At 44.3% G+C, this 23,368-nt stretch overlaps 1 protein-coding gene across 1 annotated transcript; it reads right to left on the bottom strand.

Annotated features, from left to right (window-relative positions):
* Positions 1–3,322: 3,322 nt before the first annotated feature.
* On the bottom strand, positions 3,323–22,945 carry TNFSF15 (TNF superfamily member 15; the record flags this gene model as incomplete). Its single annotated transcript, XM_082656385.1, has 4 exons — positions 22,651–22,945; positions 8,214–8,256; positions 7,212–7,259; positions 3,323–3,777 (listed from the first exon to the last, which is right to left on the bottom strand). Exons 1-4 carry the CDS (start codon positions 22,930–22,932, stop codon positions 3,323–3,325), a joined length of 828 nt encoding a protein of 275 aa, XP_082512511.1. The 5' UTR covers positions 22,933–22,945.
* Positions 22,946–23,368: the final 423 nt, after the last annotated feature.

The raw sequence follows: 23,368 nt of genomic DNA, 5'->3' as shown, positions 1-23,368 counted from the left end.
AACTTTTATAAGCCAGAGGGGTTATTGACGATCGCGGAGGTGGAATTTCCTCTGGGGTGACATAGCCTAGACTGAAATAGAGGCAAGGGCTCTGGCATGCCTAGTTATTGAACTGAACCAGACACCTTTCTGGATGTGAAAGTGTACTTTTTCACATTCTACAGTATGTTAGTCAAAAAAAGCTAGGAATTTTAGTAGCTTAAGCAATTTTGTTCCAAATAGATCTAAACCAGGGTCAAAATACTAGTGACCCCATGCATTTTGATCATGGCTTCTGTATTGGCTGAGAAACACAGGCTTTTCAAAACATCTGGGTTATCCATAAAGTTCTAATATTTTCATGGGTGTTGATGGCCAAACTCTAGTCCAGGAGATAATAAACCTTTCTCTACATGTGGCTTAAATAATGGATTTTAGCACAGAAAGTACCTTTATTTTCCCCCCTTTTATTTATGGAGAACTATCCTTGAATAGCTATTTAAAAAAACACTTAGAGTAAACACAAGTCATTTTGTTAATGATCATCCTTCATCAAATGTCACCCATTTTCGTAATGAGAAAATATCCATGTGTCTAAAGTTAGCTAATTAATTAGCTAATACAACCAAAATAATAAAGGATCTGCAGACAGTGGAGGTGCTAAGCAGTTAGAATGAATACGTCTGAGACTAAAATAATTTATCTTTGTATCCCCAGGGCAAGTAGGTACTCAGTAAGTGTTTGTGGAATTGATTTGAATTCAGCCTTTTCAGAGACGTGGAATCGGTAAAACATTTTCTCCCTAAATTAACTATTTTCTAAAGCACATAAGCATGCTCCTTTTTCCCTTCCAAATCTTTGGATGCACCCCATTTACTCCTTTTAGGGGACCATCACATTCTTAAAAAGCATTCTCCCACCTCGCTCTCCCAACTAGTATGCTAAGTTTTGCTATGGACATAATGCCTAGGAAACAGAAGTTCTGACTTGAGTTCCACTAGGAACGTCTGGCTGGGCCTATCTGAACAGTAAAAGAAATATCAGAGAGAATTTAACAAATTCAGCAGTGACGACTTGAGCACAATACAATCTTCAGTAAACAAGCTTATGACAGGAGCAAAGCAAATGTGTGGCAGGGATTTTTCCAAAGCCCCAAGGCTTCCAGGGTGGTAGGGAGTTCCTCTTTGTTGGATAAACTTCCAAATTCACCAGACTCCCTGTGGAAGAGAGGGAAGGTTTGAGGGCCCTTGGTATAGGGGTTCCTTTCAGTGGAGGGGACTCTGGACTCTTCTATGCATGTAGATCCTTTGCCACATCCCAGGTTGCTGGGTGTGCTCATGGAGGTGCAGGCAGAGCATTTTCCTTCCCTAATAGGGTGTTAGTTCTGATCTTGGAGCCAGACTGGAGTCATTGATAAAGCATTCCTGATTTAACAATAAATATTGTTCTAGGAGTCGGTTGAGGAAACATTCTCTCATCAAGCTGAGTTTGTAGTTACTGAGGAACCTTTCCTTTCTGCTTTAAGTAAAGGGTAATTAGTCTGTCGGAGATGCCCTTTCCCTGAGGCCATCCGCTGCCTGCCCACCTCCTTTCAGGAGTCACTCAGGCTTCACTCCCCTTGTGAAGTCACTTCTGAACCAGGTGGAGGTGACCGTGCCCTGCTCTGTGCTCATGCTGGGCCTGTGCTGTTCTGAGAAGCTGAGGGCTTTAGAACCTTAACCTCCCAACTCAGAAATTAGAAGTTAATTTTTATTTAATTATAACTCAACAGATATTGATCAAGTACTGCTACACCAGTCATCATGTTCAGGAACCCCATAATGCATGTCTCTGCCGCTGTAGTCTCCTGGTGAAAAGAGTAAGTAAGAGTGATGTCATTGCCAAATTTGCTTTCAGACCAACCTGTGAGGTCTCTCACAATAGGGAACATTTATTATAGAGACCAAGGTGCTGGAGATCACTCCGCATGTCACACTGACATGCTCTCAGACTTCACAGAATGCTTGAAGTTAGCATGTTTCATCCCCATGAGCTCATTTGATCCTGGGAAACAGATTGGTGGATTCCTCCTTTACAGACAAGTCAACAGAGGCTAAGAGAGCAGAAATGCCTCTCCAACCCTTGACATATGAGTGCAGAAAACTCATACAGATTAGAGGATATGAACTCATTGAAGCAATGGAAGGACCTTCTCAATGTTCAGCCTCTTCTTCAGGAAAGATGCCTTGGCTGGGCTGATTAGCCAATTCCACATTTAAATCCCTTTGAATATTTTAAGAGAAAAATACCCATATAACGCTCTGCATAGAAAGTTGTGAATCAAACCTCAGAACAGATCTCGGTTAACATCTCCAGATGTGGTGACTGATATTTCCCCCCCAGGGAATAAATCCATTGTCTCTTGGCATCAGTCAAGTTTGTTATATAATTGGTCTGTTAGCTAGAACTCTGTCTTCAAGTTTTTTGAGTGACCTAATCAGCTGGTTATATTACATAGTCAGGAGAGCTTCAGAAATCTTCTGTAACAGTGTCTGATTTGTTAGAACTTAGAATTAGTCCTTGGAATATGTAGAGCGATATTTGACCAGAAGCCATCTAGTGTGTTCATATACATTTGGGTAGAGTCTGTCTCAAGTCTTCATAGTGTCTTTTGGGTTAAGGTAGCACACACATAAAAGGCGCTCAAGAACACTGTTCTGAATAGATGCTATTGTTATATGTATTTCGACATACACATGTGGAACTCACACTTGCTTGTTTTGATGCATGTGTACATAGTAAAGAGAAAGGTAGTTTTTCTCACTTGCCATAGATGGCGTGAAAATCAGTTTCTTTTTTTGAGAACATTTATGAGAAATATCAGCTCTCTTTTCACTTTTGTAGGCAAGGCATTAAAGTATGTGTTTAGAGGAACTGACGTAGGATTTTGCCTCTCAAGGGTTTACACTGTTTTCTAGGGCATTAGGTTTTGTTTTCAAGGTTCCTGAACCGAAGCAAATGCTTCATAATAAAATTGAACAGTATCTGGGCCCTCTGGTGACAAATGTGTAGTAGGAAGGCGTGGAAATGTTCCGTTCATCTGGTGATCAGTGTTTTAATGTTTAGAAACTCACCACTCTTCCAAGAAACCATGATAATAGGTCTGTTCTCTTATGCCTTTTTCCAATTAGTATTCTCATCAGTAAGGCACATAAAGTGTGAACTTTGGGCCCCTAAATTTCATGGCTTAACCACTGTCTCTATGGATGTTCCAAAAAAACCTTCTAGTTATAATTACATATGAATGAGGAAAATTAGGAGCTAAGAGGCAGAGGACCTTCACACAACGACATCTGCCTTGCCACTATAGCAAGAAGGCTCCGAAGAAGGTTTTATCTTCTTTTGTGTAATCCACCAAAGAGATGTCACTGACGTTCACCATGAGCTTGTCCCCTTCATTCAGGAAGAACATGGCCCCTAGGTAGATGGGTTGGAACCAGTTGCTGCCTATTTCACACACTGACTTGGTCCCCATTAGGAGCTGGGTCGGCTCAGGGTAGCTGTCCGTTACCTTGGTGATGACCACGATGATGGAGTCTGGCTTGTTTAGTCGGCTCCCTTGGCTGATTTCACCACACTCGGATGTGGTCCCTCGGAATGTGACCTGGGAGTAAACAAAGTAGTCTCCTGACTCTGGGATCACCAGAAATTTGTTGGTGTAGTTCATCCGGTTCTTGGTGAAGGCCAAGCCAAGTTCATGTTCCCAATGCAGAGCTGGGAACTGATTTTTCAAGGACTGCGTGGGAGTTTGTCTCACAACTGCAAAGACAAGAGGGAGGTTTCATTTGCTTGTGTCAGAACCTGTGGAATTTGCTAAAAAGAGTCTTAGATCATTTTCAAAGAGTAAAGAGATTGGATAAAACCAACAGCTAGCAAGTTCCTTGAGGAGGAATGAGTAGAGGATGTGTGAGTGGACATACACATCTGTTCAGAGAGTAGCATCTTAGGTAGGTGACCTCAAGCAAATTGCTTTGCCTCTCTGAGCCTGAGTTTTCTTATTTGAAAATCTTGAATTTTTTCCTGAGCCCTGTGATCCTGGAAAAGAGTTAAGGTTAAAAAATCTCTTTACTCCTCTGTGTTTTGGAAAACAGCTTACAACAAAGAACTCCTCTTCCCCAGTGACCTAGATAAAACTGATGGATGACCTCCCTTGTTTAACTGTGCCAGGGCCAGACACCAGCCCCTCCCAATTCCCATTCTTTGCTTCATAAGTGATTAGCTGGACTGTTTTATCCTCACTGATTCATCGGAACAAAATGTTTTTTAACCAAACTTCAGATAAGTTTCTCTCCTTCCTCCAGGCCCCTGAACTTTGGCCCACCCTCAACCTGACCCTCAACCTGAACCAGCCTCCTGAAAATAGGCTGGCCTCAGGGTAAAGCATTCTCTGAGCCTGTCAAGCCAACCTTTCATCCCACTTCCCCACACCTGGTTCATTTCACCTTTGTGTCCTCCTCTCTATAAAAGAAAAACCCTTTTAGCCTAACTCTTGAGACACTTGCAGACTTTATGGTCAGAGGTTCTCCTGCCTGCAGTAGTCCCTCACCTCCCCTACCTCCCCACCTTGTGATAATCTTTTTGCTTAAAGTATTTCTTTACTAAGCAAAGATTTGCTTTTTTGATGTACCTTTCCTTAAAAAACAAACAAATAAGAAAAAAAGAAGAAAGGAAAAGGAGATAATAATACCTGTGGAAAGGATTAAGAGATGGTTAATTTTTTTTTTTTTAATGTGGAATTAGGAATATCCTCTAAACTACATTTACTTTTGTTAGGCTTCTGGTTTCAGAAATGCTCTGCTACAGACAGAGGGCATTGCAGAGAGAGTGAGTCATGTTCCTTGTTACTCCCTTCCAATGCATGGTCCAAAGCCACATGAAACACAGGTAGTAATTAATAAAAAATTAGCTTGCAGAACACCAGAGATCCAGAAGATTTTGTAAATGCTTCTGCCACATCAACAGGGCCAAAATGTAAGACAAAATATAATTGAGTTGTGGAGTGAAAGGGACTGGGGCTCCGGGCTTCCGACTCTGTATCATGTAGGTTCTTCTCTCTGAGTCTCACTTTCCTGTCTGTGAACTGGAGACAAAGCTCCCTTATAGTGTTGTTCTGAAGATCAAATGAGTGAAAGAGACATGGACATATTTATCATGGTGGCTGGATACAGTGTTACTCAATACATATTTATTTTCTTTCCTCAAATAAACTAACATCTTTCATTTTGACAGATTAAAAAATAAGCCTGTTTCATTTTATATATTTTTATATGTTTTTATGTTTGCATTATTTACAAGTATATGTTATATAGAACATATGAATGAATGCTTCTTGTGAGGTTATATCTATAGCAGAAAAAAAAGAATAGAATCACACCATTGATTCAAACCAAATAAGATAACCTGCAATAAAACTAATACTTTTCAGAAAAAATTAAAACACATTTTAATTTCCTACAACCTCTTTTGAAATCCATAGCAATTACCATTATGCACCGTTGGCCATAGTTTTGGGATAGGTCATATTTAAGTAAGTGTTCAGCAAACTTCTCACCTGGTAATTGACCAAAAACCTGGTTCCTGGATTTTTCTAAAGTGTCTTTCCCATTGCTGACTAGACTATGGCTTCTTTTGCAATTATGACACATGTTCAGAATGTGTGTGTCTCCCCTGGCCCCTGTACTAAGTGGCCCCTGGAGAGCTCTGTTGCTGCTTTGCAAGATCTGTAAAGGGCATTTTTATTAGTCACCTCTTATAGTCTCTACTCCTTTGTGGGTGATGCAATAGATTTAACAAATTCATCTCAGATGATTAAAAGCAAAAATCATGTATTTTCTAGACAAAGCAAGTTCTATTAACTTGGTATGCAATTAGGCCAACACAGCAGCAAGTAGGAGATTGGGTAGGAAGTATTTGTAATGGAAACAGTTGGAGTCAGTCTCAGATCTCAACCCTCCTAGTCCTATGACTTGGGATAAGTGAATTTAGTTGTCTGAGCCTCAGTTTCCCCATCCTGTTTTGCTGATACGCAGATTAAAAGAGATCCTGGATGTAAACTGCCTACCACAGTGCTTGGTACATATTAAAAGCTCAGTAGAACCTAGATTCCTTTCCCCATTTCCACTCCCCCCATTCAATAGGAAGAGGGTTGGCATCTCCATACTCAGTTTCTAGGATTTTCCTGCCCAGCCTGTTCAATAACCCCCATTCTTAGATGCAAGTGGTAAGTGATGGTGACTGGCATCTCCCTGGTCCTAATCCTCACTCAGGACTCACCGCAGTTCCCTCTTGGTCAAACGTTAAGACAGGTGTTGTGGGCCACAAGGATATCCCCCTTCTGGGTTGCAGGTTTTCTTACAGCTCAGAAGAATATGCTTGTTTTTTAACTTTCTAGTTTTTCAATGGATTCAGCAAAGTTTATTTATTTATTTTAAAATTTGTATTGGAGTATGGTTGCTTTACAATATTGTGTTAGTTTCTACTGTACAGCAAAGTGAATCAGCTATACGTACACATATATCCTCTCTTTGTTGGATTCTTTCCCATTTAGGTCACCACAGAGCACTGAGTAGAGTTCCCTGAGCTATACAGTAGGTTCTCATTAGTTATCTATTTTATATGTAGTATCAATGGATTTTTAACACGTATTTCTGCACTGTCTTGCTCTTTTCTCTGGAGTCGTAGAAGTATATGTGACTCCAGATGTGAGGTGTCAGGAATTTCGACACTAGACTTGGGAATCTGGCCAACCGGTGATGTTAAGAGATTGCTCTTAATCTCTTTACATCAATGAAAATTCTTTAGAAATACCTACCTGAATCTAAGTGTCCAATAACTTCTTGAATGGACTCAATAAATTGGCTTAGGGGAGCTTTCATCTTTGACTAGATTCAAAATTACATGAATCTCTGAATCTGAGGAAAGCCATTTCTGAATGACTGAGTGTGAGAATGAAAGAGAGAAACAGTAGATAAGGAAGAGAGCTGATAGAATCTGGAAGAAAATGCCCAAGAAACATGGGGCTTTGGACACTTCGAGAGAGGAAGACATCTGAAGACCCTGACTGAGAGGAGGAGTCTGTTACCAAAGGGTGTGGTTTCCAGTTTAAAGCTACAAGAATGAGTTTTGGCAAACACTGAAAGAAACCTCAAGCCCAGGGCCCATAGTCTCCTGGAAAACACACCCGGAAGAATTACCTGTTAGGTGTGCCCTTGGCTTATCCCCACCGGCTCCAGGAGGTGCGTCTGTAAGGAAAGGAGAAAAATGCTTTGTATGAGTCAGAGGGTGATTGGAGTGAAGACAGCCTTTGGTGAGCTGCGCGGTGCCTGCAGCTGGAGAGAAACATTCCTCTCCTGCAGTTTGGTCCAGGTCTTTCTTGGGGGTGGGCAGGGACAAGGCAGCCTCAGGAGAAATAATCTTGAACACAAATGAACCTTGGCCCCATGACTCTGGACAAGTTATCCATCCTGTCTGAGACTCTGTTTTCTCGTATCTAACATGGGTACATCAATTCCTTGCATGGGTGATGGGTGCTCAGAACGATTCCTGGCGCATGCTTGGTGTTCAGCAAAGCTCACCTCGCCTCTCCTTTGCTTCTGTTGGTTCTGTGGGAGCTGGTTGGCCTTTTGCCTTCTTCGTAGTCCCTTTAACCATATCCACTGAGCCATCTGGATGTCCTAACAGAACTAGGTGGGGACTACTCTGTAGCTGTATGGCCTTGGCAAATCCCTTTCCCTCTCTGGACCTCGGTTTCCCTATCAGTTCTCCAGAAGGCCTCAGCATTTCCTTCTGGTTCTCAGAGATGACTATACTGGGCAAGTGTGTTCTAACTGCAGTGATAAAGATGATGTTATTGATGATAAAAGGAAAAATTATTGCATACTTTTGATGTGCTAGGTATTGTTCTAATATCTTTAAAGGAATTAACTAATTTAATCCACACTAACCCTGGGAGGTAAGTACTATTATAACCACTTTTATTGGTGAGTAAACTGAGACAGAGAAAGGTGAAATTATTTGCCTAAAGGCTGTCAGCTCCACAGGCCATGCACTTGGCCAGGGCACCATTTTGCCTTCTTAGTGACTGGGGAGGAGCCTCTCTTTTCCTCTGGGTCCTGCCTCTTAACTTCCCATGTATCAGACTATGAGAAATGTGCTTGTCCCCCACAAGAAAAGGCATAAAATATGAACACACTTACAAGATCGCTGATATGAAGGTCCAAGCTCCTGTCCTTTTGGAGTCTATTGGGAAAGAAAGATATGGTTCATATTATCTTGTGGTCCTTTTGACCCCATACCCATGCAGCTGCCCATGTTATGGGCGTGTTTAAGATGCTGCTGCTACCCAGCCTCAGTACTCAGAGATAAGGGAAATGGGAATGAGAATATTGAGTTGATGGGAATCTTGCACCCAAGCTCTCTTCTTTCATCTTCCAGCACCCCAATGACCTTTCTCTCTCCTATGCTTGTCTCTGAAGCTCAACTTTAAAGTTTTGTCCTGAGAGCTTTTCCTGTTCCATTCTAGGGCACTCTGTCATCTTATCATTGCTTCTTTTATTTGAACAAATAGCCTCACTTGCTTTATTTTCTTTTCTTCAGCACAATTTAAAAATTGGAACTGTTGCAAAAAGTGATACCAAAAGAGGAATAATGACTATGCTCTCTTTCTCATCAACCTCCAAAATCCTGCCTTGTTTCCATGCAATATATGAAGACTTTTTTATTCTTGCAACCCTAGTTTGTGAGCCATTTCAGATACCACATGGTAGTTAAAAAGAGTAACTGATTTGGGGGTAGACAGACCTGAATTTGAATCCTGGTTCCACCATTTATTAACAATATAATCTTGGGCAAGACACTTCCGCTCTGAGTTTTGGTGTCGTCATCTGAAAAATGGGAATAATAACAACCCCAGCGATAGATAACTCCCAGATTTGAGATGAAGAAAATGTATGAGTCAATGCAAAGAATGCATGGAAAATGAAGAACCACCATTCACAAGACCTGCGTATAAACTCAGGAGCAAAACCAAGCTCTTAGTTTAGGAATGACATCACTCTCTTACATTTTCCAATGTTCTCTTCTCTGATACAATTTTGACTCAATCCAGAGTCTTCTCATTTGATCCTCATAACTACACAGTCCCCAAGACCACTGATCCTCATGTCACCATGAACACTTGTCATTTTACATCTTAAAATTCGTGTGTGTTTGTGTGAGTGTGTGTGTGTGTACTTGTGAATGAGAAATTGTATGTCCATGTGAGTATGAGAGAAGACAGCTTCATCAGTGGAAGAGGGTATGAGTCAATGTGTTTTTGCATCTGTGTGTCTACGTGTGTCTGTGGTCTGGTGTTGTGTGCATGGATTCTCTACACGCATGTGTGGTTGTGTGGATGCAGCTGTGTCGTTGGTGAGTCTAGGTCTGCGAGCAGTCCTGTGATAACAGTGATCTTATTAGAGCCCAGAGCACCAGGCTCTTTTTACTCCAAGACATGTTACCTAACCTCTATTGGAAGCCCTCTTGAAGGCAGAGATCTTGTCTTTGAATGCCTAACTGACTTTCTCCCCTTTCCAGTGCTCTTTTTTCCACTTCCTAGTTCTGTTGATGGCAACACTACTGCCTCTCCTCAGTTACCAAGCCTGAAATTTCTTTCTTTCTTCTTCCGCAAACCCAAGCTGTCATTTCTATTTTGGAGTTTTTCTCATTCATGCCTCTACGCCAGGCCTCAGCACGCTGCTCTCCGGGATTCTTCCCATAGGCTCCTAACAGAGCTTCCTCCACCTGGTTCCTCCTTTTCTTGAACCCGTCTCTTAGCCTGCCTCCAGAGGGCTTTTTCTAAAGCATCCCTTTGAGACACGTCTCTGTTCATAAACCTTCAATGGCTCCCCATAACCTTTAACACAGTCCCGAATACTTATGTTGGCATTCAGAGTGCCAACTGCCATCCCAGTCTTGGTACCTACTGTTTATCCTTCTCCAGGTTCTCTGTACTCCAGCCATGAGAGGCGACCACGGTGAATGATTCAAGGGACATGAAAAAGGCAGTAAGTGTAGCTACCGTTTATTCACCGAGTAGCGGCGCTGGGCCGTGCCAAGCCCTTCACGTGCCTTATCTCCTTCAGCCTGGCAGTGACCCTCCATGGTGGATGCTGTTTATATCCTCATACTGAAAATTAGGCCTAGGACATTAAGAAACTTGCCCAGTGTCTTATACCTGGAAAGCGGAGGAGCAGGATTTTAACCCAGGTCAACTGACTCCAGAATCCCAAGCCCTCAGCCATTGCTCCTTATAACTTCCAGACAAGCCCCTCATCCGCTGAGGTGGATGGATAAGTACTAGTGGTTCCCTGCACTGTGACAGTGGGGGAAACACAGAGACCAGAAAACAGGAACCTGGCCCAGAAGTGGGAGAATCAGGGGGGATTACACCTGAACTGCATCTTATATATACTCACAGGTATATAATACTCACAGGTATTAACCAGGTAATAAAGATAATGACCATTTCAGACAAGGCTAAAAGCTTGTGCAAGAGTTAGGAGGCCCAACAGAGCACAGGAGCAGTTGGGAAACTGCAAGAATTTCTGCTGCCAAGTGAATATATTATACGCTTTTAGCATAGGGTCATGAGTACCATAGTCTTTGAAAACCTAAACCCAATCGACATGACTGCTTATCCAGCATCAGTAACTTTGATGATCTTGGGAGGTGGAGAAGCAGCCTAGAAATGGCCTTATTCTGTAGACTGTTTCCTTACTTGCTATTGACAGAGCTGACAAAGAACTCGATCCTTTGGCAAGGCAGAAAACTGAAGGTGAACTCAAAAAATTTGGAAGAGCCTGGTTGCATCCCCTTGTGTAGGAAATGGCTGCCTTGGTTGGCCACCTTCTACTTCATTTAGTTCTCTGCTGAGAAACCTTCTTGAACATCCTACTTATTTTTGTCTAAGCAGACCCTCAGCTAAGAGTCTGGAGCATTTCTTCTGCTTCAGAGTCCCATTGTCATTAGCAAGAATTTGAGAGTGAACACATTTCCTTATTTGCTCTGCTGGATTTCTGTAACTTAGACACATTTTATTTTCATATATGGATGGATGTGTGTGGGTTTTAAGTGGCCCACCCGGAATACTACTAAACTTCTGGAGGCTAAGATAGTGCCTGTTGGCAGGTTTGAAGAACACAACATTCCAAGAGTCTCCACGAAGAACATCAGCTGGGACCCTGTTTCCAAGAACAACATCTAAAGGCTTCCATTGCTGTTTCTCTTAATAATCACTCTGTTTGTCATGGGAGGAAGATTATTGTGATAAGAAGCAGGAATGAATGAAGAGGAGATTTGAGAGGATGAGCTAGTAGGTCTTTGAGGAAAGGTTTATGCATGTGAGCTGGCTCAATGCCTGCTCTCGAGATGGTTGCTTATAAAAAAAGTCAATAAATGGCTTACTGTCTTCCAGCTCTGACTCATGTCCATCACTTCTGATTATTCTGGGATACCAAGGAGATGATGGCTCCCGAGAGATGCTGGTCACTGCAACATTAGCTTCCAAATCTGAATAGACATGGAGTCCAAGAACACCCCTGAAGAATGTGATTTATTTCCCCTTACATACCTTCTCAAATCACGGGCTGAGAACCAGGGTCCAATTTTATTTCCCCTTCGGAGCATTTATTACTCCCTCAAGTGATATGACTTATTTGTGTGCTATTGATTCTCTCTCTCTAGCAGAATTCCAGCTGCCTGTAGAATTCTGCCTGTCTTGCTCACCACTATATTTGTAGCACCTCAGACAGTGCCTGGCACTCCCACTGGATTAGCCAGTTGGCAAAATACACTGATGCTCGGGCACCAGTGAGACAGGCAGGAAACAGAGCAGAAGATGGAGTCAAATTCAGCTTCAGTGACTGTAGCCAGAGTTTTACAATTAAAAAAACTAGGAAAGAGACCCTGTAATTTTAGAATACATGCAGAGTTTTGAGTTTTTGTTTCAATTTAAAAACGTGATTATGTAGAGGTGGGTAGCCATAATCTTTTAGTACTGGGGCCTCCAGAGTTTTTCATCAGGCTCTGCTTGGAGCATAGCCATGGCTCTAGAAACGCTTGTTGAGAGTCGTGACAGTTGGCCAGGATCAGAGCCAGAAAAGGCAGATGTGTCTGCCGATGGGCATACATATTAGTGGGAGAGTGGGTTGCCTGCCACCCTGGTATTTATTAGCCCGAGCAAAGTAAGCTGGTGCTTTTCACCCCTTAGTTCTTACAGGTCAGGGAATTTTCAGTCTCACTTGATTTTATTTCCTTTTTTCTTCTTGCTTTTTTTTGGGGGGGTGGCTGCATATAGATTGGTAAACCCCAACTCAAACTAACCATGACCTATTACTTTAAGCATTTTCGGAATTCTCTAATACTTCCAACAAGGAACAAAGAAGGATGGAGGGAAGGAGGAGACTACTGTCTAGCTGAGGGTTTCCCTGTGCCAGGTCCTTCTGGTGTTTGTGTGGGCTTCTCAGCTAGTAAGTACTCCAGCTGCTCTCAGAAGAGGTTATCACCTGATAATAGTCTTTGTAAGCCAAAGGCAAAGAGTACATGAAAGGCCTGGGAGCTAAACCTTTAGACCAAGTACAGACTGGCACATATCAGGAGCCCCGTAAACGTTAGCTGACTACATAATGGATGAGCCTGAAGCGATGTGGTCTTTGAGATTCTCTTATTGGCATTTCCCCAGAAAAATCCCCTGAGCGTATTTTAACTAATGACCCATTTAGCCTTTCTCCCATATTCTGTACTCACTCTCTAGTATATTCATAAACAGGAAGAGATAGCTATTTCTTGCCGTCATAAATGCCACAATTGCAAAGGCATAAACGTTTTATGATCCATAACATCCTCCCAGCACTTCTAGGAGAAATACACAGACATTTGCCTTTTCCTCTTGCAATTTCCTGTTTATACTTGCACAAGGATACATCCAACCTGGACGTGTTTGATTCCAAGGTGGTTTCATTTCATCCTCCTCTAAGGTGCACTGGACGGTGGTGTTTTTTTCCCCCAGATCTTTATTGGAGTATAATTGCTTTACAGTGTTGCGTTAGTTTCTGCTGTACGACGAAGTGAATCAGCTATATGTATACATATATCCCTATATCCCCTCCCTCTTGAGCCTCCCTCCCACCCTTCCTATCCCACCCCTCTAGGTCATCACAAAGTATCTAGTTGATCTTCCTGTGCTATGCAGCAGCTTCCACTAGCCATCCATTTTACATTTGGTAGTGTATTTATGTCAATGCTACTCTCTCACTTCATCCCAGCTTCCCTCCCCACCCCCATGTCCTCAAGTCCATTCTCTACATCTGTCTTTATTCCTACCCTGCCACTAGGTTCATCAGTACCATTTTTTTAGATTCCATATATATGTGTTAGTATACGGTATTTGTTTTCCTTCTGACTTCACTCTGTATGACAGACTCTGGGTCCATCCACCTCACTACAAATAACCCAATTTCATTCCTTTTTATGGCTGAGTAATATTCCATTGTATATATGTGCCACATCTTCTTCATCCATTCGTCTGTCGATGGACATTTAGGTTGCTTCCATGTCTTGGCTATTGTAAATAGTGCTGCAATGAACATTGTGGTACATGTATCTTTTTGAATTATGGTTTTCTCAGGGTATATGCCCAGTACTGGGATTGCTGGGTCGTATGGTAGTTCTATTTTTAGTTTTTTAAGGAACCTCCATACTGTTCTCCATAGTGGCTGTAACAATTTACATTCCCACCAACAGTGCAAGAGGGTTCCCTTTTCTCCCCACCCTCTCCAGCATTTATTGTTTGTAGATTTTTTGATGATGGCCATTCTGACTGGTGTGAGGTGATACCTCATTGTGGTTTTGATGTGCATTTCTCTAATGATTAGTGATGTTGAGCATCCTTTCATGTGTTTGTTGGCAATCTGTATGTCTTCTTTGGAGAAATGTCTATTTAGGTCTTCTGCCCATTTTGGATTGGGTTGTTTGTTTTTTGATATTGAGCTGCATGAGCTGCTTGTAAATCTTGGAGATTAATCCTTTGTCAGTTGCTTCGTTTGCAAATATTTTCTCCCATTCTGAGGGTTGTCTTTTCGTCTTTCTTATGGTTTCCTTTGCTGAGCAAAAGCTTTTGTTTCATTAGGTCCCATTTGTTTATTTTTCTTTTTATTTCCGTTACTCTAGGAGGTGGGTCAAAAAGGAACTTGCTGTGATTTATGTCATAGAGTGTTTTGCCTGTGTTTTCATCGAAGAGTTTTATAGTGTCTGGCCTTACGTTTAGGTCTTTAACTGGATGGGTCTTTACATGCAACACTTAGAGTGGTACAGAGCAAAGAATGTGGTGTTTGCAGCCCAGCAAATGTGGAAATCCCATCTCTATTATTTCCTAGTTGTCACTTAACCTCAGTAAGGCTCAAGTTTCCTCATCAATAAAAGTAAACAATGGGGCTTCCCTGGTGGCACAGTGGTTGAGAGTCCGCCTGCCAATGCAGGGGATGTGGATTCGTGCTCCGGTCCGGGAGAATCCCACGTGCCGTGGAGCAGCTGGGCCCGTGGGCCGTGGCTGCTGGGCCTGCATGTCTGGGGCCTGTGCTCCGCGGCGGGAGAGGCCACAGCAGTGAGAGGCCTGCATACCCCCCCGCCCCCCCCACACACAGTAAACAATGATTCTTTCCTCCCAGGACTGTTGTGATGGCTAAGAAAGACCAGACGCATAGAGTGGATAGCCAATTCATTTTCCTTCTGTGTTTGTGCTCAATCAATCCTTGTGGTATGTATTTTTGGTTCCATATACCTTCCCCTTGGTCCCACCACTGTAGTGGTAAACAGAAGCCACCTGTGTGTCTCTTTATGACCAGCGGCACAGAGATCATTTCGGAGCTCTGGATGGCTTCCCGCTTCTCCCAACAGGAGGGGCCTCCTCAGTCCACAGTTTGCTTCTGGACTCCTGCCGTTTCACAGTCTCCAGGAGTTTAGGGAATGGGATATCCCTCCACCCATTCATACTCCATGCTTGTTGCCGCTGTCAGCTCCTGGGCCTCATTAAGGACACCAGGCTGGGAGATGACCTCTTACAGCCACGGTGCTGCGGCTGCTGGGCTGCCTGTGGTCTGTTAGATGAGGAAGCTGGGGTTGAGCGATGTGCGTGTTGATTTTAAAGGGGGAATGAATGGATCGTGGAATCACCAGCCAGGAGCTGCAGCGGCGGTGTGGGATTCACTCTCCCTGCTCGCTTGCCCTCCCTTCATTTCATTTCGACAGCGCACCCTCACCTTCTCTGGATTCTCTGTCCTTTGTCCCTGGCCTGACCTTGGGAGTGAGCTGGGCTTCTCCTCCAGCTGTGCCGGGGCTCCCTGAGGCTACAGCAGAGGCAGCCACTGAGTGCTCAGTGTTTTGCAAAGGGGCTTATCGTTACCATCCTCATCCAACAGAGGGAATAGCTTGAGTGAAATAAAAGGCTCAGATGTGGAGTCTGTAGAGAAGTAATGTCTGTGGAGCATCTACCTTATGGCAACAGCTTTCCGGACTTGTCCTTGCAGAATTCTCAGCAAAATGCTATGAAGAAAGTGTGTTACACTCCCCATTTTGTAGACAGGTAGTATGACTTAGGGAGGTCAGGTACCTTGCGCACCTCTCCATCCTTCTCTCCAACCGGGGAATGCTTAGTGAGTGCCTCTGTATGCCAGGGATAGCTAGGTGTCCCCAGGGGAGGAAGGGAACTAGCATTTATGAGCACTTACTATGTGAAAGGTATTTTCTAGGGTATCATTTTTAAATCCCCCTGACCACCGCCAGCAAGTGAATAATTTGCTGGGTTTATACTCAGAGGCACACTAGCGTAGTGGCTAGGAGGAGCATACACGTGGGTTTGAATCCCAGTGTCACACTCTGTGTGACTTTGGACATGTGGTTTCGATTTTCTAAGCCTGAGATTCATCTTCTTTAAAGTGGAGATAACAGTAGTACTTTCTTCATTGTGCAGTTTCAAGGATTAACTGAGATGATGCATGAAGTACCAACGGTAAACATGTAGTACACGTGTTATATGCCAGACCTCACATTAAGAACTTTATATCATGATCTCATGTACTCTTCTCAAAACGCTAAATATGAAAAAACTTAGAATGGAGTCTGATATATAATAAATTATTATAAGGCCACAGTTGTGATGTGGTGGGGCCATGGCTTTCCTTCTAATCTGTGTACCTCTGAAGCCTGAGCTGGCCTCACTGTGGGGTCCTGCTGGTCTGGATGGAAACCAGGGCCTCTCAGGGGAATGTGTAGGAGAAAGGAGGTGCAGGGAACAAGGACTAGGAGCCTTGCGTGGATTTTCGGGAAGGGTCGAAAGTGAGATTGGAGGGGACCAAAGAGAGGTGAGGAGAATGTGTGCAGATGATTCTAGAAGTAGGACTTGGAGGGAAGGGCAGAGACTGACAGTGGTGCAGCCCTGGGAAGCAGTGCCTCCCTTGGCATCCCTGACTCTTCATTGCACAGTGCTGAGTCCCCGTTCTGTGCTGGGCTTGGGCTGAGCCAGTGTGGTGCATTCAGTTATGCCTGGAGCATAGAGTCCTGTGTTCTGGAGCAGTGCTTGGGGAAGACAAAGGCCTGGCCTCTGGGGACCTGTGGGCCAGAGCGGGGGCGGTGGACCTGTCCTGAAGGCAATGGATGCCACTAAGGACCAAAAGAAGGCCCAGGCCATGGTCAAGTGCAGCCGGTAAAGGATGGATTGGAGCGTGGGTTGAGGGTACAAGACCAGGGTGGAGAAGGAGGCACGAAGATAGCTCACAAATATCAGGGGCCAAGAAAAGCCCTCCAGTGCCAGAACCTGCTCCCTGGACTGGTGATGGCAGATTCCAGGGCAGCTGCAGAATTCGTTCTCTTTGACATAATTTCCATGAGCAGGGAAGTTCCGAGGACATAACTGTTACACTTGCTAATCCTCCACCCCCTGCCAGATACTTTAAGGGTTTTATTTCTAATTATCTCTGTTTCATACATAAAAAAACGGAGGCCAGGAAGCTTAGGTAACATGGCTAAGAAGTGGCTAAGCCAGAAATCAAACTGGGTTTGAACTTTTGACCCATGGTTTTTCCACGTTGCAAATCTATCTAGCATTCTCCAGGAGTCTAAAGATCCTAAAACATTTTACTGTGTTGTAAATACATATATATATATGTATTTTTCTGTATAGGTAACATATACATTTTGTACAAAAGGATATAGGTTCAAAAATGTGTCCCCATTTCCCTTGTTACCCAGCCACCCAGTTTCCCCATCTGGATGCTAACAGAGTTACCAGACTCCTTGTTCATCTTCCTGAAATAGGCTATGCCTTTATAAATACATTCATATATATTAATGTACATTATTTTTTCAGAAAATGAAGTGTTTCACATTCTATATGCTGTTAATGTACTTTGATTTTTTCACTTAATATACGTCTTCAAGAAATTCCCTATCCTTACACGTAGAGATGCTTCTTTTTAATTTTCCATTGCATGAAAGGACCATGATATATTTAATCGATGCTATATTTATGGTCACTTCACCTAAAGGCAGTTAACCCAACCTTCTCAAATCTAATTTTGATTTCTGCTCTGCAACTTACTGGATAATAAGTTTGTCATGTTGAATCTTTCCTTACACAACCCCTGAAGGAAGAGTCCAGTTTAAAATATTTTTTAACAGTCCTGGTGACCGTTTTTGTTGCTGCTAATAAAATCCTGGAACATTACTCACAAGTTGCTGTTGCTTTTCCACAGTCTGGTCTAGGGACCCAGCAGGAAAGGAGTTGGTCCTGTTTTCTGGTAGAACGAGGCCAGGCAACATAGAAATAGTATCTAGTTCTAGGTCTGCCCCCAACCTGCTCTGTGACCCTGAACTTTTCCTTCCCTTCTCTGATCCTTGGCTTCTTCAAGTGTAAAACGAGGAGATTAGACTAGATCAAGGGTCAGCAAACTTTTCCTGTAAAGGGCCACATAGTAAATATTAACTTTGCAGGTCATATGGCCTCTGTCACAAATACTTAACTCCTTTGTTTAGTGTGAAAACAGCCAAGGCAGTACGTAAGCAAGTGGGTGTGGCTGTGTTTCAATAAAACTTTGTTTATAAAACATGCAGTGAGTGAGATTTGGCCCATGGGTCATAGTTGCTGGCCCTGGGACTAAGGGCACTTCCATCTCTTAATTTCTATAAATCTGTGAAGAGCTTTTCCACTTAGGGGAAAGAAAGGGACAAATACCCAGCTAGTGCCCATATTGCAAGCACTTGTGAGGGGCTTTATAGAGATTCCTTAGAACCCTCACTGCACTTCAGTAGGGTGGGTATTATGGGAAGACTGAAACTCGGGGAGCTTCTGTACTTTGCTCACTCTCTTCCTTTCAAGTCCTTTTGAGCCTTCTCTTCTCAAGCCTCAACTCCCTCCTAAATTAGAGTAGAAAAGATTCTCAGGGATGCTGGCCTCCTCTGGTTGCTACAAGGATGGAATGAGGAAGTCCCTTAGGGCAGCCCTGGCAGAGGGAACGGCCCCGCTGAGGACTGGGGACAGGAGAGCACTGGAGTCCTGAGGGAACTGAGGGAAGCCGGGGTGGCTGAAAGGCCAGAGGCAGGAGAGAAGGGAAAGGGGTAGAAGATGAAGCCACAGAGGTGACACAATGCAGTGAAAGCTTCCAAGGAATAATTTTGGCTCCTGTGTGGAGAATCAAGACCAGGCCCATCTTTACAGAATTTCCTGTTTCACAGAATACTCCTGTTTCCTGTCCTCCTCAACACATGAGGGTGATCCCCTCATTCATCCACAAAAAGGGCAGATGGAAAGTATTTTCGTTGATCGAGAGCTTGACTGTGGTTGGGGAGGAGGTGGAAGGGAGGCAACAGGGAAGCCGAGAGAAACCGGATTTGCCAACTGAGACTTGGCTCCGTCCCTCCCCGCTGCGACCTTGGGTGCTCACGTAGACGCTCTCTCTCCAAGTTCCTCGTCTGCCACACGCCACTGCTCACCGTCTTACTGCATCTCTGGGTTGGTGTGAATAGCCCGCGGGATCATGTTTGGGAGAGCTTTCTACGAGTCTGAGGTGGGAGCTCATATCGTGTCGTTATTATTGTCATTATTATCATCAGCTTATCCTCTGCTGCTGCCGAGCCAGCTCTTCAGGCCTGTGAATGTATCTGAGGGTCTGTGTGGCCCTCCTCTCTCAGTTTTTCTTGTGTTAGGATTGAATTGCCTTTTGCCTGGCCACTGTGGGAATGGAAACCTCATTCCATAAACAATCTCAGATTCCATGGATCTCATGAAGGCTGTGGGCAGAAGAGGAGGACTGTGGGGCTGCGTGCGGGAGGTGAAGAGGAGGGGGGAGCAAGGCTGGGACACGGGGGAAGCGGGTGTAGGTGGCGGCGAAGGTGGCTATTGGCCCCTAGGTGAGTCTGGGGGAGTCCACGCGGGCAGATCACAGTGGGGCTTTGTATTTGCAGAGCTCGTGGAATGTTCCAGGCTTTGAGGGAGACAGATCTGAGTTTGAGTTCTGGATCTAGGTCTTACTAACTGTGGGGTCTAGATCATAAGAACAAGTGCAAATGAAAAATAAGAGGCTTAGTTCCCCCTGTTGAAAATAAGGGACGAGATTCCTTTCCCTTCCTTTTTCCTAGAGCATTTAGGTTAGAAAACTTGTAAGTACTTTCTTCTTGCTTTGAAATGTATTTAAATCCTTTTGAAGAACAGATAGGCCTTTTCTTCCCCCCCTGCCCCCGTGACCTGGGAGCATCTCTCTGAAATGTGAACACCAGGAGAGGTAATGCCCCCACCTCCCAGTTTCTGTAGGAAGACAGGTGCCTAATTTAGGTGGGCACCTTGCTCCAATTTGCCAAACTACCATAAGGAAATTAGAAGTTGGTTTTTCCCCTGGAGAAAGCCAATTACCTAACACAGATGGTCACTTCAATTAAGAGGAGAAGTTTGGACGAACTCTGCGTGACAAATGGTGCTGTCGAGTCCTGTTACTGCGTAATTGTAGCTCTCCCCACATTCCCAACATATAAACTGCTCCTGCACATACCTTATTAGTGCTGTCAGAGAACTGATATTAGTATCTTTTTTTGGTAGAAAGAGAAACAGACTCCAAAAAAAAAAAAAAAAAGCCATGTGCTTATTTACACAGCTGGAGGTTATGGAGCTGGGAGTCAAACTCAGGTGACTAAGAGTCCTGACATTTCATTGTTATGTCCCCAAGCTGTCCCGGTGACCTGGTTTTCCCACTTGAATCCCATCTTCTTGCATCTCTTTTGAGCTGGTTATTGTCTGTTAGCCCCTGCGGATCCACTCTATGCCCTGAGCCCTCACTGACCTCCTGGCACACTTGCTCCTTGGCTCTTTTGAGCCCGGCTTCCAATTGAGTCTGGCCAAGGGGATGAGAGGCTGGGGGCAGACTGGTCAGAGTTTTCCCTCGCTGCTTTCTGTTCCCTCCCTGCTGCTTTGGCAGATGGCCTTCCTCAACTCAACCCTCAGCTCCTCCAGGCAGGCCTTCTCCTACGTTTTAGGTCTCCTTGGGTTCCTCTAAAACTTTTCCCTCTATTTGCCTCTTCAGGCCAAGGGGTGGTGACGAGCTTCATACTGTGGTAACCCCAGGATGCTTCCGGCCCTGCGGTTCTCATTAATCCGTCTGCAACTCAGTAAATTGACCTTTCTTTGAACTCTTTAAGCACTCTTACTTAAATCTCTTCTTTGAATGGGCCAGGTGTTTCTTTTCAGTACTCCCTTTGTTTCATGTGCCCCAGCCTTAGCCCCATTTTCCTTTCTTTTTCTTCTGACTAAGTTATATAGCTTGGCCAAACCACAGCTCCAAAGGTCCCCATGACAGAATGGGGTATTGGCCTTTGCATCTCTTTTTTTTTTTTTTCCGGTACGTGGGCCTCTCACTGTTGTGGCCTCTCCCGTTGCGGAGCACAGGCTCCGGACGCGCAGGCTCAGCGGCCATGGCTCACGGGCCCAGCCGCTCTGCGGCATGTGGGATCTTCCCGGACCTGGGCACGAACCCGCGTCCCCTGCATCAGCAGGCGGACTCTCAACCACTGCGCCACCAGGGAAGCCCAGCCTTTGCATCTCTTGAGTGCCTGCAACAAGGCAGGCATGCAGCTCCTTCCCTCGAGGGGCTTCCTGGGCAGCGCCAGCTTGTCCCTCACACTCTCTTCCTAAGCACATCACTGGCCTCCACTGTACCGTGGCATCGCACCTGATGGACTTCTAGATCAACACAACATGGGCAATCTCAGACATCGTTTGGGGCAGAGGGAGTGTTTTCATCAGAACGCAGGAGAGCTCAGGTTACTGGAATCCACTTACTGCCTCATTCAAGAACAGCCATCTCTTTCTGGCTAAAGAGGGACTGAGTCCAGAATGCTGACTGCACGCTGCAGTTTGACTTTGTTGGAACCAGCCCCATGGCGGTCTAGGCATCACAACCTGAACCCCCGTGCCCTCCCATTCTCCTGGAACATGAACAGCATTTCCAGTTGTCTGCATATTTCTACATTTCCTGAATGATGGCATGTGGCCATGGATGTTGCTGTCTGAATCTCAGTCTGTTTGCTGACCCTCATGGGTGGTGAAAGTTACACATTAACCATGGCTTGCTCATGGTCTCTGCTTTGAAGTTGCCAGCAGTGCTTAGAAAACAGGTTTCCAATTAAACCAACTGAAAAACCTGTTTTCCCCTCTGGAATTTAATACTTTGGACCGAGGTTGAATTGCCTACCAGAGATTATGTAGGAGAGTTGTTTTTGGTTTTTTTTAAAGGGTATTCCTTGAATGACACATTCTTCAGGTTTTAAGGTTTTTGAAGTTCCTAGTCTAGAACTATGTTTTCCCCATCACCTGTCAGCACCTGCCCACCATTGCACCATTGTTTTCCCTAGACCCTGTATTCTTTTTTGACTAAGCTTCCTGACATCCCACCCCTACCAAGACCAGAGATAAATAATCAGGTGGGAGATTCTTTCTTGGGCTTCGAAAAAGAATATTTCTAAACCCAAGAAAGGGGAGTTGATTGAATTACAGCATCTACATACATAAGAATACAATACAACCATCTGTATCATCATGCTGCTGTGAATTTACTAACAATAAACAAAATCATAATAGGAGACTCAAAACAATCCCATCTTATTAAAAAGTATGAAATTATATATCCCCAAATGTTAATAATGGTCACTCTACGCAGTTATGGGTAATGATAATTATCTTCTTTTCCTTATCTGTGTTTTCTACCTTTTTTCAATGACTATGTATTAGTTTTGTAATTTAGGTTTTTTTTTTTAGTTTTTCATTTTTTTTAGAGAAAATGAATGTTCCCAAATTATCAGTGCACTATGATTATAATTATTTAAAATAAGTGGCTTGTGGTTGTTTCCATATAAACCTAAAAAGGCACAATTCATCCCCCAGAAATACTGAGAATAAAAACCAAATTGGAGTTCTCCACCTTTCACATTCTACCTTTCCTTTGCATATGGAAGCAGGGACCATGATGGACCAAGAAGCTCTGTCCAGAGCTGCGATAGCGGCCAGGTGGCCCCAGGGGGGTCTGCTGATCCCCCAGGTCACTGCGGAGTCTTGCTTACCTGAAACACACAGGCCTCTCCTTGGGCCCGGAGCTGGCCAACGAGCAGGTAGGCGGTGAGTCCTGCCAGGATAGGGAGCAACACGAGGCAGCAGGTCAGAGCGCAGCGTGCACTGTTGCTCCTGGATGCTAGCCCAGCTCTGGCCTTGGGCCTGCAGCCTCCGTCCTCGGGCAGCATTTCGACACTGACTGTTTCCCCAAAACCCGGCCCTAGATCCTCTGCCATGCCCCTGATGGTCCTAGAGTTGCCTCTAACTCCTTCAGAGCAGAGAGACCCCCCCATTAAATAGAAGCCCAGCTCTCACAGTGGGTGAATTAATCACTGCCTACTCCTCCCCCTGCCCTCCCCACTCCACTTTCCACAGCACACTGTGCCCCACCCTACCCTGCTAGGGAATGCACCGCCTACAACAGAAACCAAGTTTGGTTTAAGAAAAAAAAAAAAGAGAAGGAGAGAAGAAGAGGAAAGCTTTCCCAAGCATATTTATATATACAGTGTGCTCATGTGCACCTTCCTTCATTTACAGAAGGAAGTTAGGAAAGTCCCTGGAGGAGGAGAAAATAAATTCATCAAGTCAGTGGGAGGGGCCAATGAAAATATACCTGCTCCCTGAACTGGAGGCCTGCCAGTGTGCCAGTCTGGGGAGTGTGCTTCTTCCGGAAGTGAAAGTGAGTATGGGTGGTGTGGCTTGCAGACTGGGAGATGGAAACCACGTTTG

This window comes from Grampus griseus, assembly GCF_964374135.1.
Source record: "Grampus griseus genome assembly, chromosome: 6".
In the NCBI taxonomy this organism is placed as follows: Eukaryota; Metazoa; Chordata; class Mammalia; order Artiodactyla; family Delphinidae; genus Grampus; species Grampus griseus.
The sequence above is the reverse complement of the archived record's forward strand: the minus strand, read 5'-3'. Positions and strand labels throughout refer to the sequence as shown.